This window comes from Schistocerca cancellata, chromosome 1 (assembly GCF_023864275.1).
Source record: "Schistocerca cancellata isolate TAMUIC-IGC-003103 chromosome 1, iqSchCanc2.1, whole genome shotgun sequence".
Classification (NCBI taxonomy): domain Eukaryota; kingdom Metazoa; phylum Arthropoda; class Insecta; order Orthoptera; family Acrididae; genus Schistocerca; species Schistocerca cancellata.
Window position 1 is genome coordinate 701,072,228 of NC_064626.1, and position 27,928 is coordinate 701,100,155.

Here is a 27,928-nt window from a genome sequence, read left to right on the forward strand (position 1 = left end):
TCCAGACCATCTGGCAACAGCACAGTCCCACAGCCAATCAGAGCGCATAGTGCCAAGCTTCCATAGTTTAAAAATTGTGCGTTGTCAACCCACACAACAATAGTAATTTTGGCTCCTACTGGTGTCAGCTATCCGGGGTTAAAATTTCGTGACAATTTTTCTTCACCCTGTATAATCAGAAGGAGAGGGGAGAGGATCTAGAAATATGCACCCAGATCTCGAAGCATATGAGAGAGAGAGAGAGAGAGAGAGAGAGAGAGAGAGAGAGAGAGAGAGAGAGAGGGAGGGAGGGAGGAGGGAGAGGGGATGGACTAAAAACAGTTATGAGTGTCAAAGAAATGCTCTACAACTGCAAAGGAAAACGCCAAAATAAAGGTGCAGTGGAAAACATTTTTCACAAAATTTCAAGTGCCTAAATAAAAGAAGAAACAGAACATATCTCCTCTTCCAAAACACTCTTTTTGTAACTACAACAGTCAGTGTAAAAAAAGGGGTGTTGACAGTCTTTCTTCCTGCACATAACCTGTAAGTGGAACAGGAAAAGGGGTATTAATATGGTACAATACGTGCCCACTCCATACACACCATACAGTGGTTCACGGAAAACAAATGCAGAATGGACCATGTCATGTCTGGAATGCTGTTTTGACAGATGGCTAAAACTGTTTGATGACAAAGTAATAGATTTTTAGTGCACAGGCAACTGCATCTCAACGATGAACACTATCATTCACTGGTAGAAAATGTACAAAGAGTAAGTATCCGATATATTGGATGCCACATCTGAAAGGTTTCAGTTTTGATACTAAGAGTACTTTTTTTTTTATAATATGAAATCCTTTTACATACATGTATATTTACTTTACTTCTTACGAAAGATGCAGCTACAGCACTTGCCACTTGGGACTTGTCTTGCTTTACCCATGGCTCCTTGAGGAGTGTTATAATGAGATGTTACTGCACATAACAAGAACTGACTTCCAATAACAGCCCTACCACTTGAAGCTAGCAATGAGAGCTCATGTGCAATTGATTTGTAACAATAATGTAATATTGGAAAGCAAAAACATCTCAAGGAAGGAGAAAAGTTAATCACTGACCATATATAGTAAATGGTTACCTTTTCTCCATTTATAAGACTGATTTTTTAACCACATTAAACCATCCAGTGAACTGTAATATTAGCTATGTACTCACAAGCACATGAACTGCTACACACACTGTCTGTTTTGCCAACTGTTCAATTTTTGCTGCCCTTATTTGTTTTAAAAACATCATAGCTCTTTCAAGAAAGTCACTGGTAGGATGAGGGTGAAGGTTCCTAGAAGAAGTTTCATTCAAAATATTCATTGTTGGAAATGAACCCAGACCTTAATATCAGTTGTTGAGTATGTTAACCATGGTGATACCATAAATCTGAAATTAGTATAATACTGTGGAAAAATATTACAACAATTCTGTAAAATATTTATTAACATATTTACAAGATAAAATAATATTACATTCCTGAATGGGATAATCATTCACATATTATTTAAAATACTGCTTTCAGTCATGGAAGAATATATTCTTCAGTTGATTACTGCAGAGTCTTTTCACCTCATCTGCAAAGAAAGACAAACAAACCAATAGTTTAGTTAGAGGCATAAAATGTCTATTCTATAATTTTATTATTCACTGAATTCGAATTAATATTGAAATTTTGAAATGTAAAGAACAATTTGCAGTAAATAGATGGAAATATTTTACTGTATTTTAGAGTCACAAAATTGTTATTAAGGAAAATGAGAGATACAAGTAAAATATGTAATAAAGCTTATAAAAAACTGATCATAAACATATCATGAGGGGAAGAATAGGATGGAGCTTCCATAGATAAAAGGACAAGGAGGAAATATCTCAACTTGGAAGTCGTAGACAGATTTTTAGGTGAAAAATGCATTTTTAAAACACATATTTCCCTTTTATATCAACATACTTCGCTCAATACTGTTCCTGTGATTACTCACAACTGAAATGTGATTCTACAAAGCCTGCAACATACCCACCAATAGCTGTTACAACTTCTTTGCTGCACCCAAAATGTTTTCCCAGCCAAGTTTTTGTGGGTATGGAAATAAGTGGATGAGTGCCAAATATGAACAGGAAGGGTGTTCCAATAATTCTTACTTCAGACGCCTCAATTTTCTCATTGTCAAACATTTTTGCGGATAGCTGCAATGTCCCAATGAAATATCATTTACAATCCAAAAACTTCTCATTTATTTCCTCACGCAGTTGCTCCAGAAGCCTTGGTGTTTTACCCTTTGTTACATTAATAAATAAGAAGGATCCTCTGTGCATCCAATACTGGCCTCAACTTTTCCAGGAGATGAAACTGACTTCAGCTCTTCTGGTGCAGTAGGTTCTACCTACTGCTTTGATTAATGTTTCTGGCAAGAAGCGATACATGTCTCCTATTCCCATCAGCAGTTTGGCATATAAAAATCAACTGAATTCTACTAAACATAGTTAAAAAAAAAAAGTACCATTTCAATCGCCCCCACCTGTGACACAGTTACAGGACTGAATTAACAAAGACCATCTCAAACATACATTTGAATTTGGATGCTAATTTCTTAACCAGTGAAAATGAAGGAATGGAGTTACTAAAAACTGTAACTGCTTTTGGATGAATTTGTTTTGTTAATAAATCTCTAAAACAAAATTTTATGATTGCATGACATTGTGCTTTACTCACTGGAACATATCACACACCACTCACATATTTTAAAAGGCTGTATGCCACAAATCTGTTACACAACTTGACACATTATTGCAGTGGGAAGGGGGGGGGGGAGGGAGGGAAATTCCATTGGTGGCCTAACCTTACCCTCCTGTGAAGAGTGCACATGTGCATGAATAAAAGGACAAGTAACTATAGACACATTTACAAGCTGATTGAATAAATAGGCATATTTGTTTTTATCCAAAAACCACCTCTAACAAAACAGAAGCCTAAAAAAGACAAATGTTAGTAATTACCCACCAACATTTTAACTGCACCTTTCTTCTACTGTGAATAATGGTTTGATTCCTGATGCAAGTATTCATCTGTATGCATTCTTTTTCCGTGCATCTTATGGCCCAAAGATCTGTGCCTTTAGGAAATTAAGCTGCCCATTTCCCCTCCCTCTCTCTCTCTCAAAAAACAAGCCAGATTACTTACAAAGTAGAACTCAGTTATAGCTTTCAAAAAGTAATTAGTCCTAATAAGTAGGCGAAACAAGCATTACATCCAAGAAAAAAGATTTTCAAGACTAATGGGCAAAAGCTGCCAGAAAGAGAAACTTTCCTCCTCTTAAAAACATGAAAACATTTTGGCACTATGGGGATATAAGAGATTTTAAGCCATTCAAGAGTGTCGACCAGGGGAGACCACAGCTTTCCAAACTGCTCAGGAGCCAAATGTGTGGGCCGTGGCTTTGCTCGGCCCTTCTCTGAAGTACCCTGTACAGCACAACATTTCATCTAGTATTGCAGTTTCGCATCTTTTAGTCAGCACATTCTGGATGCTTTAATTTCTGTTTGTGGACGCCTTTCTTCTCCATAAATTCAACAATAGCGGGTTTTATCACTTCGTATGTGGCCGATGTAATATTATGTCTTCAGAACGAAACAGAATTGTGCGGCCGACGTAATATTACATCTCGGCAGTTACATTTCTCTGTAGCCTCAAACACATATTTACGACTCCTGTGAAGTCTGAGTGGTCTGCAGGCTCCATATTTTCAACCGTGAGCACTAGATGGCAGCAGCAAACTCAGCGGAATACTTTGTGTTTATGAAAGACTTTGTTATTGTAGCTTACTTCGTAGACATTGTCTGCCGTTGGCACCCTCTCAATTTCATTCGTTTTGAGTCTTTTCGTGTTGATTTTCTTTTTGATATGTGCAGTGAACAGGATAAACATTTGGAGCAAATGATTTATCAAGTCCTGGACGAGTTTTCAGATGGTGAAATAGGGCTGTCTGATGACAATTCAGATTACACATCATCTGAAAGTAGCGGTAAGTCAAGATTTGTTTCAGATTTAGTCACTGCAAATGGTTTTTTTGTTGGCTTCCAAGAATTTTATATTATGAATTATGCTCCTGCAGGTACTTCAGGAAATGAATCAGATCATGTTTCACCTTCTACATCTACGAATACTCAAAGTAGAAAAAGAAGTAGAATTGACTTTGATGGTGACTGGACAGATATTGACGAAGTTCCGGATGTAGCTGTATACACAAGACCTCACGGATTGATACAGAATGTATCTATTTATGAATCAACTGATCCTTCAGATACATTCTTCTATTTCTTCGACCATACTCTCATAACAACAATGAAAGTACAGACAAATTGTTATGCCAGGCAAAAACTTGCTAAGCTATGGTCTGACAACAATCTTCTGCCTAATTCTAGGTTCAAACAGTGGAAAACTGTAACAATTGCAGATATGAAAAAATTCCTTGCTGTTTTGCTACATATGGCAATAAGTGAGAGGCCAAACATGAAGAGCTACTGGAGTACTGATCCTGTCATCAGCTGTAATTTTTGTCCCAGTGTTTTGTCAAGAGGGATTGATAAATGTTTTATCTATGTTTAACCTCAATGATAACACAAAGGCAAAAAAGAAAGGTGAACTAGGTTTTGATGCACTTTATAAAGTTAGGCCTCTTCTCAATTCATTGAGAGAGAAATTCCAAAAATTTATTATCCAGAGGAAAAAGTAACAGTTGACAAAGAAATTTATCCCTACAGAGGAAGACTAGGCTTCACAGTTTATATTTATTTATTTTTATTTTTATTTTTATTTATTGCCAAATTATAGACCTGTTACCTGATGTTTAAAACAGGTCGTACATCTTACAATTTTCGTTTTTCATCTTTTTACAGTTTTCTTTCCTTTTGTGTTATCTACAACATTTACAAAGAATGATTCAAAATAACAACAATTTGAGGTTGAAATATAAATAAAATTTTGTTGTTTTTAAGAAGAATATAAAAAGAAGATAGGATGGATGAGAGATTTGTTAGTACCATCACCGAGTGTGACTGACGGTGAATACCTCGGAATGGTTTCATCGAGCCGTTGACCGCCAGTCACACACACACACACACACACACACACACACACACACACACACACACACAAATGGTTATTAGTAGAGAAATAATGTTTCTTATCCTATTTGTTACTAATCCTATGTATTAACTAAATTAGGTGCGCATCCATGTACAGCATTTGGTGTTTTCTTGGCTAGATTGCCAGCAATTTGCTTATTTACTGTCACATCTCAGCTTCCTCCTCCTGTTCCTACTCATTGTCACTATTTTCGCTGGCACTGTGGGTATCGCTGTCCATCCTCTGGAGATTTCTGTTACGCTGCACATAGGCATGTCTGTGATGTCGTGTCCGCATATACTCTTCATGTGTTGTTTTTGAAATACTGTTTGTCAGTGCATTTAATTGTGCCCATTGTTCTTCGTCTCTTATTGCTGCGTATATATCTATGTCTGTATCTGTGTAATCTAAGTGTAGTGTATGTCTGTTGTTCGCGTATTGCCCGCAGAAAAAGACAGTGTGTTCTGGGGAACCTTCTTCCCCGCATGTGCATGTAGGTGTCTGCCTCAGACTCACGCGGTTTAAGTGCGTGGGATAAGGTCCGTGCCCGGTTAAGAAATGTACCATACCGTGGCTGGGATCGATATGTCTCATTCTCAACCGCTCCCTTATGTCAGGGAGGAAGTCGTGCAGTCTACGTCCTTTATCACTTACATCCCACTCACCTTGCCACGTATCCAAACGCCAACTTTTAAGGTGACGTATCGTCTATATGAGCACACCGGTTATTGTGTGTACCTCATCTAGTCTCCCCACCTTTAACCAGTACCTTGCAGCTCTGTATTTGATCGTGATATCTATGGGGCATATTCCGAGCACCACACACAGTGCATCTGCTGAGGTGGTACCGAAGGCTCCAGATAGCCTAAGTAGGACACTTCTCTGCCCTCGTCTGACGGATGCTTTGTTGGTGACCACATTCAGTCTATGTGCCCACGTGCTAGCTGCAAAGCTGAGTACTGATTCGAAGAGCGCACAGTAGTATGTACGTATGACTGGTAGAGGTAGTCTGTACTGTTTTGAATTTAGCCTCACCAGTTTGTGGAGTATTTTTTCTGCTTTGTCTGTTGTTAACGTTATGTGTTCATGGAAATTCAATTTTTCATCTATGTGTACCCCAAGATAGCGTGTAATGCGTGCTCGTTTGATGTTTGTGTCCCCAATTTCAACCGAAGGATTCCTTTGGAGTGATCCTTTCAGTAAAGTGCATGTTGTTTTGTTTTCGGCTATCCTTAGTTTGTTGTTGTGACACCACTGAGTAATTGTTTGTAGTAATCCACTGGCTTTCTCTTCTAACTGGTCTCTGTTGTTTGCAGTGACTACAACAAATAGGTCATCTGTGTAGGTGACAATTCCATCCGACCTGTCATCCCATCCAGTAGGAGGGGTTCGATTGTTATGTCCCAGAAGATGGGGCCGCAGATCGACCCTTGAGGACAGCCTTTGGTAATTCTTTTAATTACTTTCCGGCTGTCCATCTGCCATTCGACTACTCGGTTTTTACAGTAGTCCAGAAAACTGTTGTACAGTGATTGCGGTACCTCCAGATGTCTTAGCCTCTGAAACAGTGCTGGCCACCAAAGATTATCAAATGCTCCAGCAATGTCAATCATTATTGCCATGGCGTATTTCTGTTTTGTGGTGTTAACTATGTGCAGGGCCTGGTTGATGGCATCATCTATTGATCTGCCAGATCTGAAGCCGAACTGGTGTTGGCTCATACCCCTGAGAGCTCTGTGTGCTTGCAGGCGCTTACACAGTAGCTTCTCCTGAATCTTTGCTAGGGTGTTTATTAGGCATATTGGCCTGTAAGTCTTTGGATCTGAAGGATCCCTGTCCGCTGATTTCTTAATAATGACTGCTTTGGAGGTTTTCCATACTGTAGATACCCTGCCCAGCCGTAAGGCATCGTTCAGTAACGTTGTTAGGAACGGGGTGATCTGCGGTGCTAGTTTTTTCAGTGTTTTCGAGTGGATACCATCTGGTCCAGGTGCTTTTTTGTTTTTGAGCTCTGAGATTGCTAGCGCAACCTCTTCTTGCGCAAAAGGACAGGTGACAGTTGCAGTGTTGTATGGTGTGTGTAGGTTTTCTCTTAGTGTTGCATGATGATGTGTGTCTGTATCGATAACCTCGTCAGGGAGCAGTTTATACAGCAGAAACTCCGCTGTATTCCTCCACCCCCTCGTCATCGTGCCGTCATCCTGCCTTAGCGTTCCCAGAACTAGTGGGGTTTTTATCTTCTCTGTCAGTATTTTGTATGGTTCCCCCCATATATTTTGCTCTGTTTGTGTTGTTACAAATAGCTCCCATTGTTGTCTACGCGTGTTGTATAGGGTCTGTCTGTATAAGTCTTGTGCATGCCTATATGCTTCAAGTCTTATTCGTCGGTCCCTATCTGCTATCGCCCTTTGATATAATTTTCATTTGCGTCTTGCGTCTTGTTTGAGTCTCGTAAGTTCGTTGGTCCATGGTACTGGTGAGCAATTTGTGTTCTTTGCTGTCAGTATTGATGTGTTTTGTGCATGTTGTATCACCTGTGTTAACTTGTGTGCTCTATAATCGATACTTCCATTGATCTTTTGTAGATCGCGTCGTTGGATAATTTCCGTTAATTTGTTCCAGTCTGCTTTGTGCAACAGCAAGTGTCTGGTGTGTGATTTGGTCATTGTGTTCTGTCAGTGTGTATGTTATGACATTATGATCACTACTGGTTATGTTGTCGTGTACAGTCTAGTTTGTTACGTATGCCATTGCTGCATTATTTGCTAGCGTGAAGTCGATATTACTGCTCGTACCATTGAACCCTGCATATGTTGGTATAGGTCCTTCCATATTCATTACATGTAATTGTGTTTCTTGTATTAGATCGGTGATAATGCGTCCTCTGTCATCTGTTCTGAGTTCCAGAGGGTCGATCTGGAATTAAAGTCAGCACTTATCACTAATTTTTTGCCTCTGGCATACATTACTAGGTCTCTGATGTAGTCTGCATACGGCTGTATTTGATGGCTGTATTGGGTGTACATGGATGCAATAACCCATGTGACGATCCCGTTAGTTATCTCTATGGTAACCAAGTGTTGATTGCATAACTGTGTTACCTTAACTATGTTATAAGTTCTATTTAGAATTACTATTGCAGCCTTACAGTCATTGCTGCCTGTTATTGTGGTAGCATGTTTTGGTAGACATACCAGTTGCCCGTTTCTGTTATAGGGTTCTTGTAAGCACATGATGTCTGCCTGCAGGTCTAGTGCTATTTTAGGGATTTCCGCGCTGACTGTCGTACTGTTTTGTGTATTATGTTGTAAGATATTCATTTTTTGTCTATGTGTTCTGGATGTTTTACGTGTACAAAACATTTACTGCCAGTCTGTGAGGAAGCCGCCTGGTAGAATTTTGCACAGAGCACAACTTAATCATAGCTAACACTTGGTTTAAGAATCATGATAGAAGGTTGTATACATGGAAGAACCCTGGAGATACTAAAAGGTATCAGATAGATTATATAATGGTAAGACAGAGATTTAGGAACCAGGTTTTAAATTGTAAGACATTTCCAGGGGCAGATGTGGACTCTGACGACAATTTATTGATTATGACCTGTAGATTAAAACTGAAGAAACTGCAAAAAGGTGGGAATTTAAGGAGATGGGACCTGGATAAACTCAAAGAACCAGAGGTTGTACAGAGTTTCAGGGAGAGCATGAGGGAACAATTGACAGGAATGGGGGAAAGAAATACAGTAGAAGAAGAATGGGTAGCTTTGAGGGATGAAGTAGTGAAGGCAGCAGAGGATCAAGTAGGTAAAAAGAAGAGGGCTAGTAGAAAGCCTTGGGTAACAGAAGAAATATTGAATTTAATTGATGAAAGGAGAAAATATAAAAATGCAGTAAGTGAAGCAGGCAAAAAGGAATACAAATGTCTCAAAAATGAGATCGACAGGAAGTGCAAAATGGCTAAGCAGGCATGGCTAGAGGACAAATGTAAGGATGTGGAGGCTTATCTCACTAGGGGTAAGATAGATACTGCCTACAGGAAAATTAAAGAGACCTTTGGAGATAAGAGAACCACTTGTATGAACATCAAGAGCTCAGATGGAAACCCAGTTCTAAGCAAAGAAGGGAAAGCAGAAAGGTGGAAGGAGTATATAGAGGGTCTATACAAGGGCGATGCACTTGAGGACAATACTATGGAAATGGAAGAGGATGTAGATGAAGATGAAATGGGAGATACGATACTGCGTGAAGAGTTTGACAGAGCACTGAAAGACCTGAGTCGAAACAAGGCCCCCGGAGTAGACAACATTCCATTGGAACTACTGACGGCCTTGGGAGAGCCAGTCCTGACAAAACTCTACCATCTGGTGAGCAAGATGTATGAAACAGGCGAAATACCCTCAGACTTCAAGAAGAATATAATAATTCCAATCCCAAAGAAAGCAGGTGTGGACAGATGTGCAAATTACCGAACAATCAGTTTAATAAGCCACAGCTGCAAAATACTAACACGAATTCTTTACAGACGAATGGAAAAAACTAGTAGAAGCCGACCTCGGGGAAGATCAGTTTGGATTCCGTAGAAATACTGGAACACGTGAGGCAATACTGACCTTACGACTTATCTTAGAAGAAAGATTAAGGAAAGGCAAACCTACGTTCCTAGCATTTGTAGACTTAGAGAAAGCTTTTGACAATGTTGACTGGAATACTCTCTTTCAAATTCTAAAGGTGGCAGGGGTAAAATACAGGGAGCGAAAGGCTATATACAATTTGTATAGAAACCAGATGGCAGTTATAAGAGTCGAGGGGCATGAAAGAGAAGCAGTGGTTGGGAAGGGAGTAAGACAGGGTTGTAGCCTCTCCCCGATGCTATTCAATCTGTATATTGAGCAAGCAGTAAAGGAAACAAAAGAAAAATTCGGAGTAGGTATTAAAATCCATGGAGAAGAAATAAAAACGTTGAGGTTCGCCGATGACATTGTAATTCTGTCACAGACAGCAAAGGACTTGGAAGAGCAGTTAAACGGAATGAATAGTGTCTTGAAGGGAGGATATAAGATGAACATCAACAAAAGCAAAACGAGGATAATGGAATGTAGTCGAATTAAGTCGGGTGATGTTGAGGGTATTATATTAGGAAATGAGACACTTAAAGTAGTAAAGGAGTTTTGCTATTTGGGGAGCAAAATAACTGATGATGGTCGAAGTAGAGAGGATATAAAATGTAGACTGGCAATGGCAAGGAAAGCGTTTCTGAAGAAGAGAAATTTGTTAACATCGAGTATACCGTATTTACTCGAATCTAAGCCGCACTCGAATCTAAGCCGCACCTGAAAAATGAGACTCGAAATCAAGGAAAAAAAAATTTTCCCGAATCTAAGCCGCACCTGAAATATGAGACTCGAAATTCAAGGGGAGAGTAAAGTTTTAGGCTGCACCTCCAAATCGAAACAAAGTTGGTCCATTGTAATATGAGACACAATTTAGGTCGAATGAATGACGATACAGCTACAGTAGTTTGGTTCGCGTAGTAAGCTAAGCAGTTAGGCTTTACCAGGTAGCCATAGCTATGCGTCAGGCGCTCCGTCCATAATTATACGGGTACCCTTCCTTTTTCACGTGCTTCGTCTGGTTTGGATCGATTGCTTATTTTTCTTTGATCTTATAAGTGCCGTTCTCTTTGTTATAGGTGTTTACGTCACTCTAAGCTGAAAATGCATTACTGTACTGTGTCATGCACTGTTTGTCGCATTCTGATAATCAGTGTTTACGGCCTGTCGCCGCTCGCGGCGTGGCTTGCTTTTGTGCGCACTACCGCTGCTTACAATTAAAAAAAGAAAAAGAGAGGAATCGTCTCATTAGCGAAACAATGGCAAGAGACTGCTATTTGTTGTTACTAACACTGCTGCTTTCTTTGACGATCAACAAGAACCAAATAATAGACTGCGTATGATAGAAGATGTTCTGAACGAGAGTTTAGCGAAAATTTTTCTGTTTGAAAATCTTTGCAGACGTCTCTTTAGTACATAACATTCTGCACAGAAATTAGTCATCTTAGATTTAAAAATCTAGTCAATTGACGTACTTCATTTCTGACTATCACTATTAGGCATAAGAATAATACGAATATAAACATGAAATGATATGTATGTTCTTCGGCGTTTGCTGTTGTCTCACTCTAGTTTCGTAATTATTAAGCGGACAGGATTTAAACGAGATAGCAGCAAACACGAAAGAATACATGGCAAAATGTTTATATAGGTATTATTCTTATGGTGAAGAGAATACTGCATGTGATTCACAATTCATAAAAGTTCCTATTAGTAACCATCTCTTCTCATAGGTAGAAAAAATTCAGAACGTAGAGTTGGCCATATTGACAAACATCCCAAACAGTCTTGCCAGTCGGATTTTCGTAGTACAATACATTGTAATGTTGCTACATTCGAAGACTAACAATACGGAATTTGTATTTACTTCGTTGGATAATGTATGAAAATGCAGTGGTCGAAACTCGGGGCGGAGAAAAAATTTCGTCTTCCATCGTTTTTTTTTTTTTTATTTATTTATTTACTGACGCAGAGGTTTTGGCGCCAGCATTTATCTTTGTGCCTGAAAAGCATGCATGTGAATCGCTACATATATTCGACGGCAGAAGTTAGTTGTGGCGGCACCTACCAACATTTTTCAGAACTTCCGCTTACTTTGCACTCGATTCTAAGCCGCAGGCGGTTTTTTGGATTACAAAAACCGGAAAAAAAGTGCGGCTTAGATTCGAGTAAATATGGTAGATTTAAGTGTCAGGAAGTCATTTCTGAAAGTATTTGTATGGAGTGTAGCCATGTATGGAAGCGAAACATGGACGGTAAATAGTTTGGACAAGAAGAGAATAGAAGCTTTTGAAATGTGGTGCTACAGAAGAATGCTGAAGATTAGATGGGTAGATCACATAACTAATGAGGAAGTACTGAATAGGATTGGGGAGAAGAGAAGTTTGTGGCACAACTTGACCAAAAGAAGGGATCGGTTGGTAGGCCATGTTCTGAGGCATCAAGGGATCACCAATTTAGTATTGGAGGGCAGCGTGGAGGGTAAAAATCGTAGGGGGAGACCAAGAGATGAATACACTAAGCAGATTCAGAAAGATGTAGGTTGCAGTAGGTACAGGGAGATGAAGAAGCTTGCACAGGATAGAGTAGCATGGAGAGCTGCATCAAACCAGTCTCAGGACTGAAGACCACAACAACAACAACAACAACAACAACTGTGAGTAATCAAAATATGTTCGTCCGTGTGCTCTTACATGATCTATATATATTTTGTCCAAGTCGAAAGATTCTGACCTGCGCAGGCAGACCTGGAGCATGAGATCGAGCAGCGGCTCTGCTGATGTAGGAATATTTTCTGTCTTTAGGATGATTCTGTCTGTTTGCTCAGTTACTGAAAAACAGAGAGAATCTCCCTTTGGATGGCACAATCTAAGTAGCATCTGCTGCGCTGTCTGCAGTTTATATGGCCAATAAACCAAACAAATGTGGTATGAAGCTGTACATTTTGGCTGAAAGTAAGAGGAAGTTCTGAAAAATGTTGGTAGATGCCGCCACAACTAACTTCTGCCGTCGAATATATGTAGCACTACACAGGCATGCTTTGCAGGCAAAAAGATAAATACTGGCGCCAAATCCCCTGCGCCAGTAAATAAATTAAAAAGGTGGAAAACGAGCTTTTTTTCTCCGCCCCGAGTTTCAACCACTGCATTTTCATACATTATCCAACGAAGTAAATACAAATTCCGTATTGTTCATCTTCGAATGGAGCAACATTTCAATGTACTACGAAAATCCGACTGGCAAGACTGTTCGGGATGTTTGTCAATATGGCCAACTCTACGTTCTGAATTTTTTCCTACCTGTGAAAAGATATGGTTGCTAATAGTAACTTTTCTGAATTGTGAATCACATGCAGTATTCTCTTCACCATAAGAATAATACGAATATAAACATTTTGCCATGTATTGTTTCGTGTTTGCTGCTATCTCATTTAAATCCTGTGTACCTAATAAACTATGAAACTAGATGAGACAACAGCAAACGCGGAAGAATGTACATATCATGTCATGTTCATATTCATATTATTCTTATACCTAATAGTGATACAGTCAGAAATAAAGCATGGCAATTGACTAGATTTTTAAATCTAAGATGACTAATTTCTGTGCAGAATGTTATGTACTAAAGAGGCGTGTGCAAAGATTTTCAAACAGAGAAAAATTTTCGCTAAACTCTCGTTCAGAACATCATCTATCATACACAGTCTATTATTTGGTTCTTGTTGATCCTCTTCTTTTTTTAAAAAAAAGAAGAAAAAAGCGGCTGTAGCACGCACAAAAGCAGCAAGGCATGCCGCGAGCGGTGACAGGCCGTAAACACTCATTATCAGAATGCGACAAACAATGCATGACTCAGTACAGTAATGTGTTTTCAGCTTAGAGTGACGTAAACACCTATAACAAAGAGAACACCAGTTATAAGATCAAAGAAAAATAAGCAATCAATTCAAACCAGATGAAGCACGTGAAAAAGGAAGGGTACCGGTACCCGTATAAATATGGACGGAGCGCCTGACGCACAGCAATAGCTACCTGGTAAAGCTTAACTGCTAAACTTACGACTCAAACCACACTACTGTAGCTGTATCGTCATTCATTCGACCTAAATTGTGTCTCATATTACAGTGGACCAATATGTTTCTCCCCTTGAATTTCGAGTCTCAAATTTCGGAAAATTTTTTTTTCCTTGATTTCGAGTCTCATTTTTCAGGTGCGGCTTAGATTCGAGTGTGGCTTAGATTCGAGTAAATACGGTATATCTGGGATTTTGAGGTGTACCATGGAAGACACGAGATAGTAGGCAACAGTGCTTCTAATGCCATGAAGTGTTTGACCAATAAGCTTCTGGGTAAAGGGCACACTGTGTATGTTGATCATTTCTACACAAGTGTTCAATTAGCTGATGATAATATTGGTATTGTTGGGACAGTGATGAAAAAGAGGAAAGGGCTTCCAAAACTGCTAAATGATGCAAAGCTGGAAAAGGAGAACAGGTCTTCCATCTCAAAGGGAATGTGCTCGCCTTGCACTGGAAAGATAAGAGAGATGTCTGGATGATCAGCACAACGCACACAGTTACAATACAGTGTCAGAACAATAAGAGCAACAGCGAGACTGAAACCTGCAGCAATTGTTGATTATAATAAAAATAAAGCTGGGGTGGACCTATTTGAACAACGACTATCATATGGGGCTCTGGATCACAAGACTGAAGTAGTGGAGGAAAATAGTTGTACTTTGCATAATAATGGCAGCATCAATGCCTGCATAATGCATAAAATAATAATAAAAAATAAAAAAAACTTGCCACCTCTCAGTTTATTCAAGAAGTATGTGCAGGACTGGTGTTGCCTGCTGCGGATTTGACAGAGATCTTTCCATGTGGATCATCAAAATTAGCACGACTCTCACAAAAACACTTCCCTAATTGTGTCAACATTCCAGAGGGGAAGAAAAAGGGACAAATGAGGTGTGTAGCGAAAAGGAGAAATGTTCAACAGGGAAGGCTGGAAGAAAGGACATCTCATATGAGTGCACCAAATGTAATGTCAGGTTGTGTATCTCCCCCTGCTTCAAAGTTTATCACACCATTGTCCACTATGAATGCTAAATTGTGTACTGAACTTATGCTTATTGTTATTTTTCTTTATTTCAAATGTTTTGTAAATATTTTTAGATGTATCATTGTATATAATAGTACTGTAATTCTTTTTCAATTTTTTTCTGGCAATAAATGTCACTGACTTGAAATTTCATTGGTGCCTTCAAATTTTAAATTATTGACCCCAAAATTTGAGTACTTAATGTAAAAAGGCATATAAACATAAAAATGTTTTGGAATTCCAACAACAGTGAGCTGAACAGTAGTAAGAAATTACGGAAAAACACTGATTTTACCCAGTCCGCAGGTGATGGCAACTACAAACTACATCAGCACTGTAAGTGTTAAATTGAAAAATCATTCCAGGCATGCCCCTTGACTTAACCACCATGCTTTGTAGTAACACAAAGTTTTCACTCTCTTCATTCAGTTCCCCTGAAAACTGTTGCACCTTCAGTTCAGCAGAATCGTGATGTCAGCACTGTTTATTCTTCGGTATTTGTTGGTGATATGAAGGACATTCACTGGTACACTACCTGTCTGCGCAAATAGAGAAGCAGTTTAATGATCTACTGACACAAGCCTTTAAAACTTTTACAGGATCTATTATGCTGTTGCATTATCTGTAGTAACCACAACCAACAGCGGGAACGCCTTGGGCTGCGGATCGGAGCCGCCAGGCGGGGAAGCCGCCGGCGGTGGAGAACGCACCACCGGGTAAACACAGGACGAGTCGGACGACAGACCAACGACAACTGACAACAACCGACCACGACCGACTATGAGCGACACAACAAGGAAGAGACAAACAACAGAGGCTTGTGGAAACCACAACACCAAACGTAAATCCACTCAGAACCAGAGCCAGGCCAATGTCAACAACAAGCAACAACCAGAATGCAGTACCGCCGAGATAGAAACGAAATCCAGAGCGAGTACCAGACTGGCTGGACTAGTGCAGAGCGGGTCCCTATATACGAACCAGAGGGAGCGACTATTGGCCGCTGTCTGCACGTGGCTTAGCGGTGGCGCCCTCGCTACGCGGAATAGCCACCGCGGAGGCGGAGCCCTCTATGGGCTGACCACGTCCATGTGTTCTGCCGCGTGTTTGACTTCCGCGGCGGAAGGTACTAGATTATCGTTGGATACAGCAAACTTATTATGATGCAACATTACAGTACAATGCTAAAAAAGAATTTAAAGATTTAGTTGACAATGAAAGAACAAAAAATTATAATTATCAACAGATGGAATTCATTATTCTGTACATTAAAAAGCACTCTCTGCTAAATTTGCAGACATAGAGCACTTGAAGCAATCGGTGGAATGAATAGTAAAATTTCTGTAGCGACATGCATTATTTCACTGTCAGTTGCACAGTTTTGATTGGTATTGAATAAAGAGTATGGTGGTTACATCAAGGGGTATGCCTGGAATGATTTTTTGATTTAAAACCCACTATTGTTAAAATTATGAAGAAAAAAAGGAGTGCAGCAATGAAAATTAAAACATCCATAATGGACTAAAGACCTAGCATTTTACATAGACTTGACTGCACACTATCCATAGAAAGACACTGCAAGGTGAGAACTGATCTCTGATTTGATGGAGATGTATTTAAAAGAAAAAAAAATATCCCCCTGTAGAAGGGACAAATTCTGACAAACTGAGTCCAAATCCCCAAGCTGACTGGCACTAAGGAAAACCTGAGGTTTGTAGAATTCATTGTGGCTTTGAATGAATTACAAGGGTAGTTTTCTAAAGGTTTTGAGGACACAGGCAATTTTACATCTCTTTCTGAGCTGTTTTTGAGACTGTTTGCCATTTCAGTTGAAAGTATCCCTATGCATGTGCAGATGTAACTGACTGATCTGCAATGTAATTCCCATTTCAAAGGCAAATCTTTTTACATTAAAACTGTTCAGTATGTTTATATTATTTTCCTCGAGTAGAGTTTCCGTATGTCTATAATGAGCTTGCAAAAGTGCTCCAATATTTCGATCAACATATGTGTGTATGAAAGACCTTTTTTTGATTATGAAATGAAGTCAGTTGCAATGACATGGCAACATGAGTGTGAAAATCTGTGAAATTGCCTCTGTCCATATGCCAACAGTTTGTACAAGACAAAAATTATGACTAGTGCACCAAAATTAATTAAATAATACTCAAAATTTGTTGAATCTGTGATCTCTGTTGTTGAGAAATGTGAAGTATAAAACCAAGTTGTATGCAGTGTGACTGAATTGCCATTCAAATCCAGCATGTTCACAGTTTCCCCTTCTACATGCTCAGACAATGTATCATGGTGTTGCGCGAAATGTGCAGCTACGCTGACTGCTATTGCAGTCAAGCCAAAGGACAGCCTGCAAGCTGAATTCTTAGTCGCCCTTGAGATAGATGAATTCCTCAGATGACTTATGTTATTCATAGGCAACACTTGGTGTGTTTAAAATACAGTGAAACTGTGACCAAATGTGTAATGTGTACTTGAAAAGAAGTATCAACACATGCGTTGGTGAAATCAAGAAAAGCTGTCAGTCTGGACAAACTGATCTGTCAACTGTAATTAAAACTGCTTTCCAGTATGGAGACCATGAAATAAAATTTCAAAATTTTAACACTTTAGCCAAAAAAATGCATTGTGTGCGTGTGTGTGTGTGTGTGTGTGTGTGTGTGTGTGTGTGTGTGTGTGTGTGAGAGAGAGAGAGAGAGAGAGAGAGAGAGAGAGAGAGAGAGAGAGAGAGAGAGAGAGACCAGTTGCAGCTGTAGCGGCACATCAAAAGCTAAGTACTAATTAACTGTTTGTGTATAGTGGTTTATTTAGGAACTTTAGTAGTCTTCAACCGGTGTTTTTGGTGTTTTCTGGTGAAATAATTTCAGAACAACCTTTTGGGAACTGTTTTCAGTTTCGTTACTGTGTCATTAGACGCTTGATTGTCTTTCTGTATTAGTCTTTTGTTATATTCACATCTCTTGTTGATTAATACTGTTAATAATAGTAGTTACTTCCCTTGTAGAGTAAGTTTGTGATTATTGTAGTCAGGTTTTTAACATCATCTTATTGTAGTAGCGGAATTTCGATAAGGTAGTTTTCTTGTTTCAATATCTGTAAAATTTTACCACGAGTGAGAAGTGTGGGCTTTGCCATAGGTTCGTGAGTAGTGGATTGCGGTGTGAGACTTGTTCAAAGTATTTTCAATTGGGGGGGGGGGGGGGGGGGGAGGAATGCAGTGGGGAAGCCAGTGGGCATTCTGGTGAGATCCTCTCCTGGAACTGCAGGTTATGTAGCAAGAGTAAGTTGATAGAGGAACAGGAGCGTAAGATCTGCGCCCTTCAGGTGCAGTTGAAAAATGCACAGGAGGAGCTAGATAGGATGAGGAGGGAGAAGGGGGTTGGGGAATGGGAGCTGGCTGTTGGCAAGAGATCTGCTAGGAGAAGAAGATTTTCAGATAGTTTTACTATTGGTGTTTGCAATAGATATAACCAACTGTCAGAGTCTAGTGAAGAGGAATCTCTAGTAGCTGTAGATGTAGGAAGTATGCAGCAGACCTCAGTAGTTACTGTGCCTAGAACAGTTGCAAAGTCGAAGAGGAAGAAGAAGGTTCTGCTGTTAGGTAGTTCTCATGGCAGAGGTGTAGGCCAGCAGTTGCAGGAAGTGCTGGGGAGTGAGTACCAGGTCACCAGCATTGTGAAGCCTAATGCAGGGTTGGCTCAGGTGACTTAACATAGGGAGGTTATGTAGGGATTTTACTAAAGAGGATCAGGTAGTGATTGTGGGTGGGGCTGGTAATAGTATTGATAGGGATGGGGAGTATGACATAGATGGTGACCTGGAAAAGATAGCCACTCAGACTGGCAACACGAATGTGCATTTCGTGGAACTGTTTCAAAGTCATGATTGGCCTCATTTTAATACAGCCGTCAGGCGTAATAACATGAGACTTGGGGGTGCGCTGATTACAGAAAGCATGGGTCACATTTCAGTGGTGTCGGTGGAGTCTTATCAGCAGGATGGGTTTCACTAGACATGGCCTGCACCTCAACAGGTATGGGAAGAGGAGGTTGGCAAAGCTTATAGGTGACAGCATAGGTGGGGGTGGTGGGATCACTCATGGGAAAATTCCTGCAGTAGTGGGTGTTAGAGCTGCACCTTTTTTAGATTGAAGTCAGCTGATAGGTATTCCTGCTTAAGGGAAGTCTCTCTAACAAAGGAACCACTTTTGACAAAGCTTAGGTATATGAGTAATGAGGGAATTTGTATATTTCATCAAAATATATAAGGTATTAGAGATAAAGTTAGTGAGCTGCTTATAGGTGTTGACTCAGAAATTATTGGTATATCTGAACACTTGTTAAATAAGGAGATAATTCAGAGGTTTCCTTTACCAGGATACAGGTTGGCTGGCAGCTTTTCTACGAGCGCTTTGCAGTGTGGGGGAGTAGCCATGTACGTGAAAAACGGCATCCCATTTGAGTCAATTGATGTTTCAAAGTACTGCACTGAAAAGGTGTTTGAATGTTGTGCAGGTGTGGTTAAATTTAATGGAGCTAAACTCCTAACTGTTGTTATTTATAGATCCCCAGACTCCAATTTCACAACATTTTTGCTAAAGCTAGAGGTGGTTCTTGGTTCACTTTATAGGAAATACAAAAAGTTAGTTATATGTGGTGACTTCGATATCAATTGTATAAGTGATTGTGCAAGGAAAAGGATGCTGGTAGACCACCTTAATTCATATAATCTTATGCAAACTACATTCTTTCCAACGAGAGTGCAAGGGAACAGTAGAACAACCATAGACAACATTTTTGTTCATTCCTCATTACTAGAAGGGCATTCTGTTAGCAAAAAGGTGAATGGCCTTTCAGATCATGATGCACAAATTTTAACTCTAAAAGATTTTTGTGCTGCAACATGTGTTAAATATGGTCATCAGCTGTTTAGGAAAGCTGATCCAGTTGCTGTAGAGGCCTTTGTAAACCTTATCAAGGAACAAGAGTGACAAGATGTTTATAGCGCTGATACAGTAGACGATAAATATAATGCTTTTCTCAAGACTTTTCTCGTGCTCTTTGAAAGTTGCTTTCCGTTAGAACATTCAAAACAGGGTACTAGCACAAACAGGGAGCCTGGGTGGCTGACTAGAGGGATAAGAATATCTTGTAGAACAAAGTGGCAATTATATCAAAACGTTAGAAACAGTCAAAATCTAAATGCAGCAGCCCATTAAAATAGTATTGTAAGGTGCTTAAAAATGTTATTAGGAAGGCAAAAAGTATGAGGTATGCAGATAGAATAGCTAAATCTCAGGATAAAATTAAAACCATATCGTCAGTCGTAATAGAAGTGGCTGGTCTACAGAGACAGGTCGAGGATATAGAATCAGTGTGTAGTGGGAATGTCCATGTTACTGATAAGTCGCATATATGTACAGTATTTAATAATCACATTCTGAATACAGCAGGTGAACTAAATAGAAACCTAGTCCCAACAGGGAATCATATAGCGCTCTTAGAAAAAAAGTGTTCCGAGACTGTTACCTGAAATGCTCCTCCATGTACTGACAAGAGGGAGATTGAGTTGCTAATTAAATCACTAAAGACCAAGAACTCTCATGGATATGACGGGGTATCTAGCAGAATACTGAAGTACTGTTCTATGTATGTTAGTCCAGTACTTAGCCATATCTGCAACTTTTCCATTAGGAGTGGTCAGTTTTCTGAGCGATTAAAGTACTCGGTAGTGAAGCCACTTTATAAAAAGGGAGACAGGGATAATTATGACAATTTTAGACCTATTCCTATGCCATAGGTGTTTGCTAAAGTTATCGAGAAGGTTGTATATACAAGGTTACTGGAGCATTTAAATTCACATAATTTGCTGTCAAATGTTCAGTTTGGTTTTAGAAATGGTTTAACAACTGAAAATGCTATATTCTCTTTTCTCTGTGAGGTTTTGGATGGATTAAATAAAAGGTTGTGAATGCTAGGTGTTTTCTTTGATTTAACGAAGGCTTTTGACTGTGTTGACCACAAAATATTACTGCAGAAGTTGGACCATTATGGAGTAAGGGGAGTAGCTTACAATTGGTTCGCCTCTTACTGTAAGAACAGAAAGCAGAAGGTAATTCTCCGCAATATTGAGAGTGGTAGTGATGTTCAGTCCCAATGGGGCACTGTTAAGTGGGGCGTTCCCCAAGGGTCGGTTCTGGGGCCACTGCCGTTTCTTATTTATATAAATGATTTGCCTTCTAGCATTACAGGTGATTCAAAAATATTTCTGTTTGCTGATGACACCAGCTTGGTAGTGAAGGATCTTGTGTGTAATATTGAAACAGTATCAAATAATGTAGTTCATGAAATAAGTTCGTGGCTTGTGGAAAATAATTTGATGCTAAATCACAGTAAGATTCAGTTTTTACAGTTTCTAACTCACAATTCAACAAGAACTGATATTTTGATCAGACAGAATGGGCATATTATAAGCGAGACAGAACAGTTCAAGTTCTTAGGCATTCGGATAGATAGTAAGCTGTTGTGGAAAGCCCATGTCCAGGATCTTGTTCAGAAACTAAATGCTGCTTTATTTACCATTAGAACAGTATCTGAAACAAGTGGCACTTCAACAGGAAAAGTAGTCTACTTCGCATATTTTCATATGCTTATGTCATATGGTATTATTTTTTGGGGTAATTCTTCTTATTCAAAAAGGGTATTTTTGGCTCAAAAACGGGCTGTTCGAGCTATATGTGGTGTAAGTTTGAGAACCTCTTGTTGACCCCTATTCAATATATGAAGACAGTAACTGTTCTCGAAAGAACCGATTACTGTTGTTGACAGTGCAGCTTTTTCCCTGGAATAATCTTACGGGAATCACAAAAGCTGGCCCGAGTAATGATTGAATGGGCAAATGTCTATAAGGTACATTACATATGTAGAATTGTGGACAGTTGGGAATGTGAGTCTCACGGGAAGCGTGCAAGGGATAGGTCCCTGCACTACATCTACATTTACATCCATACTCCGCAAGCCACCTGACGGTGTGTGGAGGAGGGTACCTTGAATACCTCTATCGGTTCTCCCTTCTATTCCAGTCTCGTATTGTTCGTGGGAAGAAGGATTGTCGGTATGCTTCTGTGTGGGCTCTAATCTCTCTGATTTTATCCTCATGGTCTCTTCGCGAGATATACGTAGGAGGGAGCAATATACTGCTTGACTCTTCGGTGAACGTATGTTCTCGAAACTTTAACAAAAGCCTGTATCGAACTACTGAGTGTCTCTCCTGCAGAGTCTTCCACTGGAGTTTATCTATCATCTCCATAACGCTTTCGCGATTACTAAATGATCCTGTAACGAATCGCGCTGCTCTCCGTTGGATCTTCTCTATATCTTCTATCAACCCTATCTGGTACGGATCCCACACTGCTGAGCAGTATTCAATCAGTGGGCCAACAAGCGTACTGTAACCTACTTCCTTTGTTTTCGGATTGCATTTCCTTAGGATTCTTCCAATGAATCTCAGTCTGGCATCTGCTTTACTGACAATCAGCATTATATGATCATTCCAGTTTAAATCACTCCTAATGCGTACTCCCAGATAATTTATGGTATTAACCGCTTCCAGTTGCTGACCTGCTATTTTGCAGCTAAATGATAAAGGATCTATCGTTCTGTGTATTCGCAGCACATTACACTTGTCTATATTGAGATTCAATTGCCATTCCCTGCACCATGCGTCAATTCGCTGCAGATCCTCCTGCATTTCAGTACAATTTTCCATTGTTGCAACCTCTCGATACACCACTGCATCATCTGCAAAAAGCCTCAGTGAACTTCCGATGTCATCCACCAGGTCATTTATGTATTGAGAATGACATGCTGCGTCCTCAATCCAGTCACACAATTGGTCTGATAGTCCATATGCTCTTACTTTGTTCATTAAACGACTGTGGGGAACTGTATTGAACGCCTTGCGGAAGTCAAGAAACACGGCATCTACCTGTGAACCCATGTCTATGGCCCTCAGAGTCTCGTGGACGAATAGCGCGAGCTGGGTTTCACATGACCGTCTTTTTCGAAACCCATGCTGATTCCTACAGAGTAGATTTCTAGTCTCCAGAAAAGTCATTATACTCGAACACAACACGTGTTCCAAAATTCTGCAACTGATCGACGTTAGAGATATAGGTCTATAGTTCTGCACATCTGTTCGACGTCCCCTCTTAAAAACGGGGATGACCTGTGCCCTTTTCCAATCCTTTGGAACGCTACGCTCTTCTAGAGACCTACGGTACACTGCTGCAAGAAGGGGGGCAAGTTCCTTCGCGTACTCTGTGTAAAATTGAACTGGTATCCCATCAGGTCCAGAGGCCTTTCCTCTTTTGAGCGATTTTAATTGTTTCTCTATCCCTCTGTCGTCTATTTCTATATCTACCATTTTGTCATCTGTGCGACAATCTAGAGAAGGAACTACAGTGCAGTCTTCCTCTGTGAAACAACTTTGGAAAAAGACATTTAGTATTTCGGCCTTTAGTCTGTCATCCTCTGTTTCAGTACCATTTTGGTCACAGAGTGTCTGGACATTTTGTTTTGATCCACCTACCGCTTTGACATAAGACCAAAATTTCTTAGGATTTTCTGCCAAGTCAGTACATAGAACTTTACTTTCGAATTCATTGAACGCCTATCGCATAGCCCTCCTCACAGTACATTTCGCTTCGCGTAATTTTTGTTTGTCTGCAAGGCTTTGGCTACGTTTATGTTTGCTGTGAAGTTCCCTTTGCTTCCGCAGCAGTTTTCTAACTCGGTTGTTGTACCACGGTGGCTCTTTTCTATCTCTTACGATCGTGCTTGGCACATACTCATCTAACGCATAATGTACGATGGTTCTGAACTTTGTCCACTGATCCTCAACACTATCTGTACTTGAGACAAAACTTTTGTGTTGAGCCAACAGGTACTCTGAAATCTGCTTTTTGTCACTTTCTCTAAACAGAAAAATCTTCCTACCCTTTTTAATATTTCTATTTACGTCTGAAATCATCGATGCCGTAACCGCTTTATGATCGCTGATTCCCTGTTCTGCGTTAACTTTTTCAAATAGTTCGGGTCTGTTTGTCACCAGAAGGTCTAATATGTTATCGCCACGAGTCGCTTTTCATCTGTGTCCTCGGTGGCTCAGATGGATAGAGCATCTGCCATGTAAGCAGGAGATCCCAGGTTCGAGTCCCGGTCAGGGCACACATTTTCAGTTTTTCACATCGAGGTATATCAACAACACCTATCGGCAGCTGAGGGTTTCAGTTAGTCATCATTTATCCCTTTTCAATAGTCTGGGAATTCTGACATTGCCCTCACAGTATATATTTTCTTTAATGCTGTTTGTTGTTAGCAATATTAGCCTATTCCCAAGAGTTAGCAGCTTTCACTCAGTTAATACTAGTCAGAAATCCAATCTGCATGTGGAATGCACTTCCTTGACTCTTGCGCAGGAAGGAGTGCAGTATTCTGCTGCATCCATTTTCAATAAGCTACCACAAGAACTCAAAAATCTTAGCAGTAGCCCAAACTCTTTTTAAGTCTAAACTGAAGAGTTTCCTCATGGCATGGCTCACTCCTATTCTGTCGAGGAGCTCCTGGAAGAGCTAAAAAATTAAGCAAATTCCAGTGTTACATTGTTGATTTTCTTTATTTAAACTTACGACTTGTCACCTGAATATGTTTTTTTATATTTCATTTTATCTGTTTCTACTATCGTGTCATAATTTCATGTATTAACTCATTCCATGACTATGGAGACCTTAATATGGTCCCACAAAAAAAAAAAAAAAAAAGGGAGAGAGGGAGAGGGGGGGGGGGGAGAGAGAGAGAGAGGGGGGGGGGGAGAGGGGGAGAGAGAGAGAGAGAGAGAGAGAGAGAGAGAGAGAGAGAGAGAGAGAAGCCTTGAGCAGGTGAGCAACAGTATGGCACACAGGTCATGGAGTAAGATATGTTTAATAGGTCTGCCGTGGAATATGACTAGCCCTACATAGTCCCACAGCCGACTTACTTCATTGACTTATGGTATGCTATACCTAATAATTTCAGTTATGTTGATCGAGTACCACAGATCCACATTCAACTTGGGATTGTACAAACGATCAGCAAAAAGAAGAGGGCATATTTTTCTTTTGCTGCCTATGCTTTATGTCTAACACTTAAAAAATGCTGGAAAGACCTGTTCTTGGTTTCAGAGCCATAACAATGACGCCTTAATTATCAATTATTGTATATGATTTACTGCTGTTCCAAGTCCAGCAGAAGAGTGCGAGAAAAAGTTATCTGTAAGTAAAGAACATTAAATGGAACACCTTTCAATACATGCTGTCATTACTTGCACTATGGACACTGAGCGCACTTACAACATTACTTCAATTGGGCGTTCAAAATAATCAGATAGTATTTCTGTAGTAACCTGCACATTACTACACCTACACCATCACTACAGCAGTGCATATCACACATTGGATTATCATGCCGTTTGTCTGCTCCAGGTCCCCACTAGAGGCTGCCAACTGTGGACAGCACCTCAATCACCTGCAGCTGAGAGCCAGCAGTCCCTGGTGAGCAAATGCTTTTTATGCTACCGTGCACTGGCTCTGGTTGGCAGTCTTGTTCATCTCATTAAACTGTAGTGTACTACCTATGTTAATGTTGGTTTCTCATGATCATGTCTTTTATTGTGTTCGATGTTAGAACACATGTGGTGATGAGTAAAACTTTCATGTGCTCAACATTAGTGACAGTTTTTTCGTGTGGCTTCTCCATGGAGGTGGAACTTCAGTCTCTTCACCAACAGCAGAAACTTACTGCGGCCACTTTGGAAAGATTTGTGGCTACGCCGACTGTCAGGCTCCACGGTCTCAGGTGCACCCACCATTGTTTCTGCCATACGATGACTCTGCTGACAATTCGAAAGCTTAAGAAAAACGGCTAAGGCAGCACTTTGTTGCATTTAAGTTGATGGATGTGGATACTTGTAAAGCTTTGTTTTTGTCTTCGATTCCACCTCATAAGTACCAGTCATTGTGTCAATCAGTGTTTTTTCAGGAACTGGCCTCACTCTCCTTTGATGTCATGTGTAATTTGTTGTTTTATTATCATTGTAAGTACACCCAAGTCACTGCTGCTTGCACAGAATTTTACCAGTGCTGCAAGCAGTCTTACCAGGCTTTGATGGCAGAGCTACAGGGTTTGAGCCCCATGTGTCATTTACCACTAAAACCTCCAAGGAATCCTATGCAGACTCCACAATTAAGAGATGCAGTCACCCACCTAGCATCCTATAAAGAAGTTCACCAGAGAGGCCTTCAGTGTGAGGACCCATCCTTGGAAGAAGTTTTAAAGATTGCTCGGCCTTTTGAAGTCTCGACACTGAGTGGCACTTCCATCATGCCCTCTTGCTTTATGCAACATGAGAGAGCTGCATGACCCAGGTAGTGGGTCACAAAAAGGAGACACTGCGTCAATCTGTCATTCTCAGCCTTCTCTTGAACAAATGAACACTGACATTCATTCTAGTTCATCACTTTCTGCAGTTCAGAATAAATTCTTGATTGAAATGCCAGTGCTGAACAAACCATTGTCGCTGCAAATGGATCCCAGAGAGCCTGTTCTACTCCTCAACTCTTAAAGGTACACATGACTGGGCTCCCCATTGTTGGCTCCCATCAAATGCAGTCTGGCAAGCTACAATAAACAACATATTCTTGTTCATGGGCAATTTACTGCTGCCACAGCTTAAAAATCAGTAGACCATCCTATCACCTATTTGAGTGTTAACAATCCTCAGACTGAGAATTTGCTTGGGTTAGATACTTTCATTGCTTTTGAATTTTCTGTTACCAGAACTGTACATCTTGTATTGTATCAGGTTCCTTACCTGAATTTTCAGATTTGTTTTCTTAGGGATTAGGATGTGCAAATTACTTCACACTTGTACCTTCGGTTCGGCAGCATTTTGTCTGGGCATGGTCCATACCTGTGTCCTTACATGAGCAAGTTAAGTCTGAATTGGATCAGTTGATGTCACTACCCATCATTCGACCAATTTCAACAAATGAGTTGGCTATGTCATTGGTAATTGTCAAAAAGTGTTGTGTCAGCTCTGACTTTGTAGAAACTTTAAAGTTACTGTCAATGCACAGTCTGTTACTGAGACACACTCTCTGCTTCACACTGATGAATTACTTCCGAAATTGGCCAGAGACCAATTCTTTTCCAAAACTGACTTAGTCTGAAGCCTACCTGCAAACTCCCTTTGATGATGCATCATAAATTTGGTTGTCATGAACACACTTTTTGGCCTTTATCAATATCAACGTTTAATGGTTCAAATGGCTCTGAGCACTATGGGACTCAACTGCTGAGGTCATTAGTCCCCTAGAACTTAGAACTAGTTAAACCTAACTAACCTAAGGACATCACAAACATCCATGCCCGAGGCAGGATTCGAACCTGCGACCGTAGCGGTCTTGCGGTTCCAGACTGCAGCGCCTTTAACCGCACGGCCACTTCGGCCGGCAACGTTTAATGTTGGGGTGGATAACACCCTGGCTATTTTCCAATGCGTTTTGGAGCCATTCATGGTGGAGGTTTCTTTGCTGTATCAACTATCTTGGCGATATTGTAGTAAGGGGTGATACGACTGAAGAACACTTACATAAACTCCATTATATCTTTATTGTTTTGCAGACCAATGGTCAGAAGTGTAACCTTATGAAGTTACAATTTTTTCAACTCTCTATTGTAAGTCTCAGTCAAGCAGGGTGTTCGACACCTGGAACGGCATGTTGCCACTATTGCGGCTTTACCTTGTCCAACCAATTTTCAGGAATTACAGGCGTTCCTAGATAAAATAGCATACTATCACAGTTTTCTGCTGGATGTATCCACTCTGGCTCACCCTCCGCATTGGTTGCTTCGTAAAAAGGTTCCTTTCAAGTGGTTGTTGGTCTGTGAATATGCACTTCAGCAGCTTAAAACCAAATTTCGCGCCTTGCAGTCTTTCAACACAGTAAAAT

General features: G+C 40.2%; 1 protein-coding gene across 2 annotated transcripts in view; it reads right to left on the bottom strand.

Annotated features, from left to right (window-relative positions):
• Positions 1 to 1,455: 1,455 nt before the first annotated feature.
• LOC126184595 (vacuolar fusion protein CCZ1 homolog) overlaps positions 1,456 to 27,928 on the bottom strand; it is a 73,078-nt gene continuing 46,605 nt past the window's right edge. For both annotated transcript variants that reach the window (XM_049927040.1, XM_049927049.1), the window contains one exon: positions 1,456 to 1,604. In XM_049927040.1, coding sequence (XP_049782997.1) covers positions 1,549 to 1,604 — 56 coding nt within the window. In that variant the 3' untranslated portion in view covers positions 1,456 to 1,548. The remainder of the gene's footprint in view (positions 1,605 to 27,928) is intronic.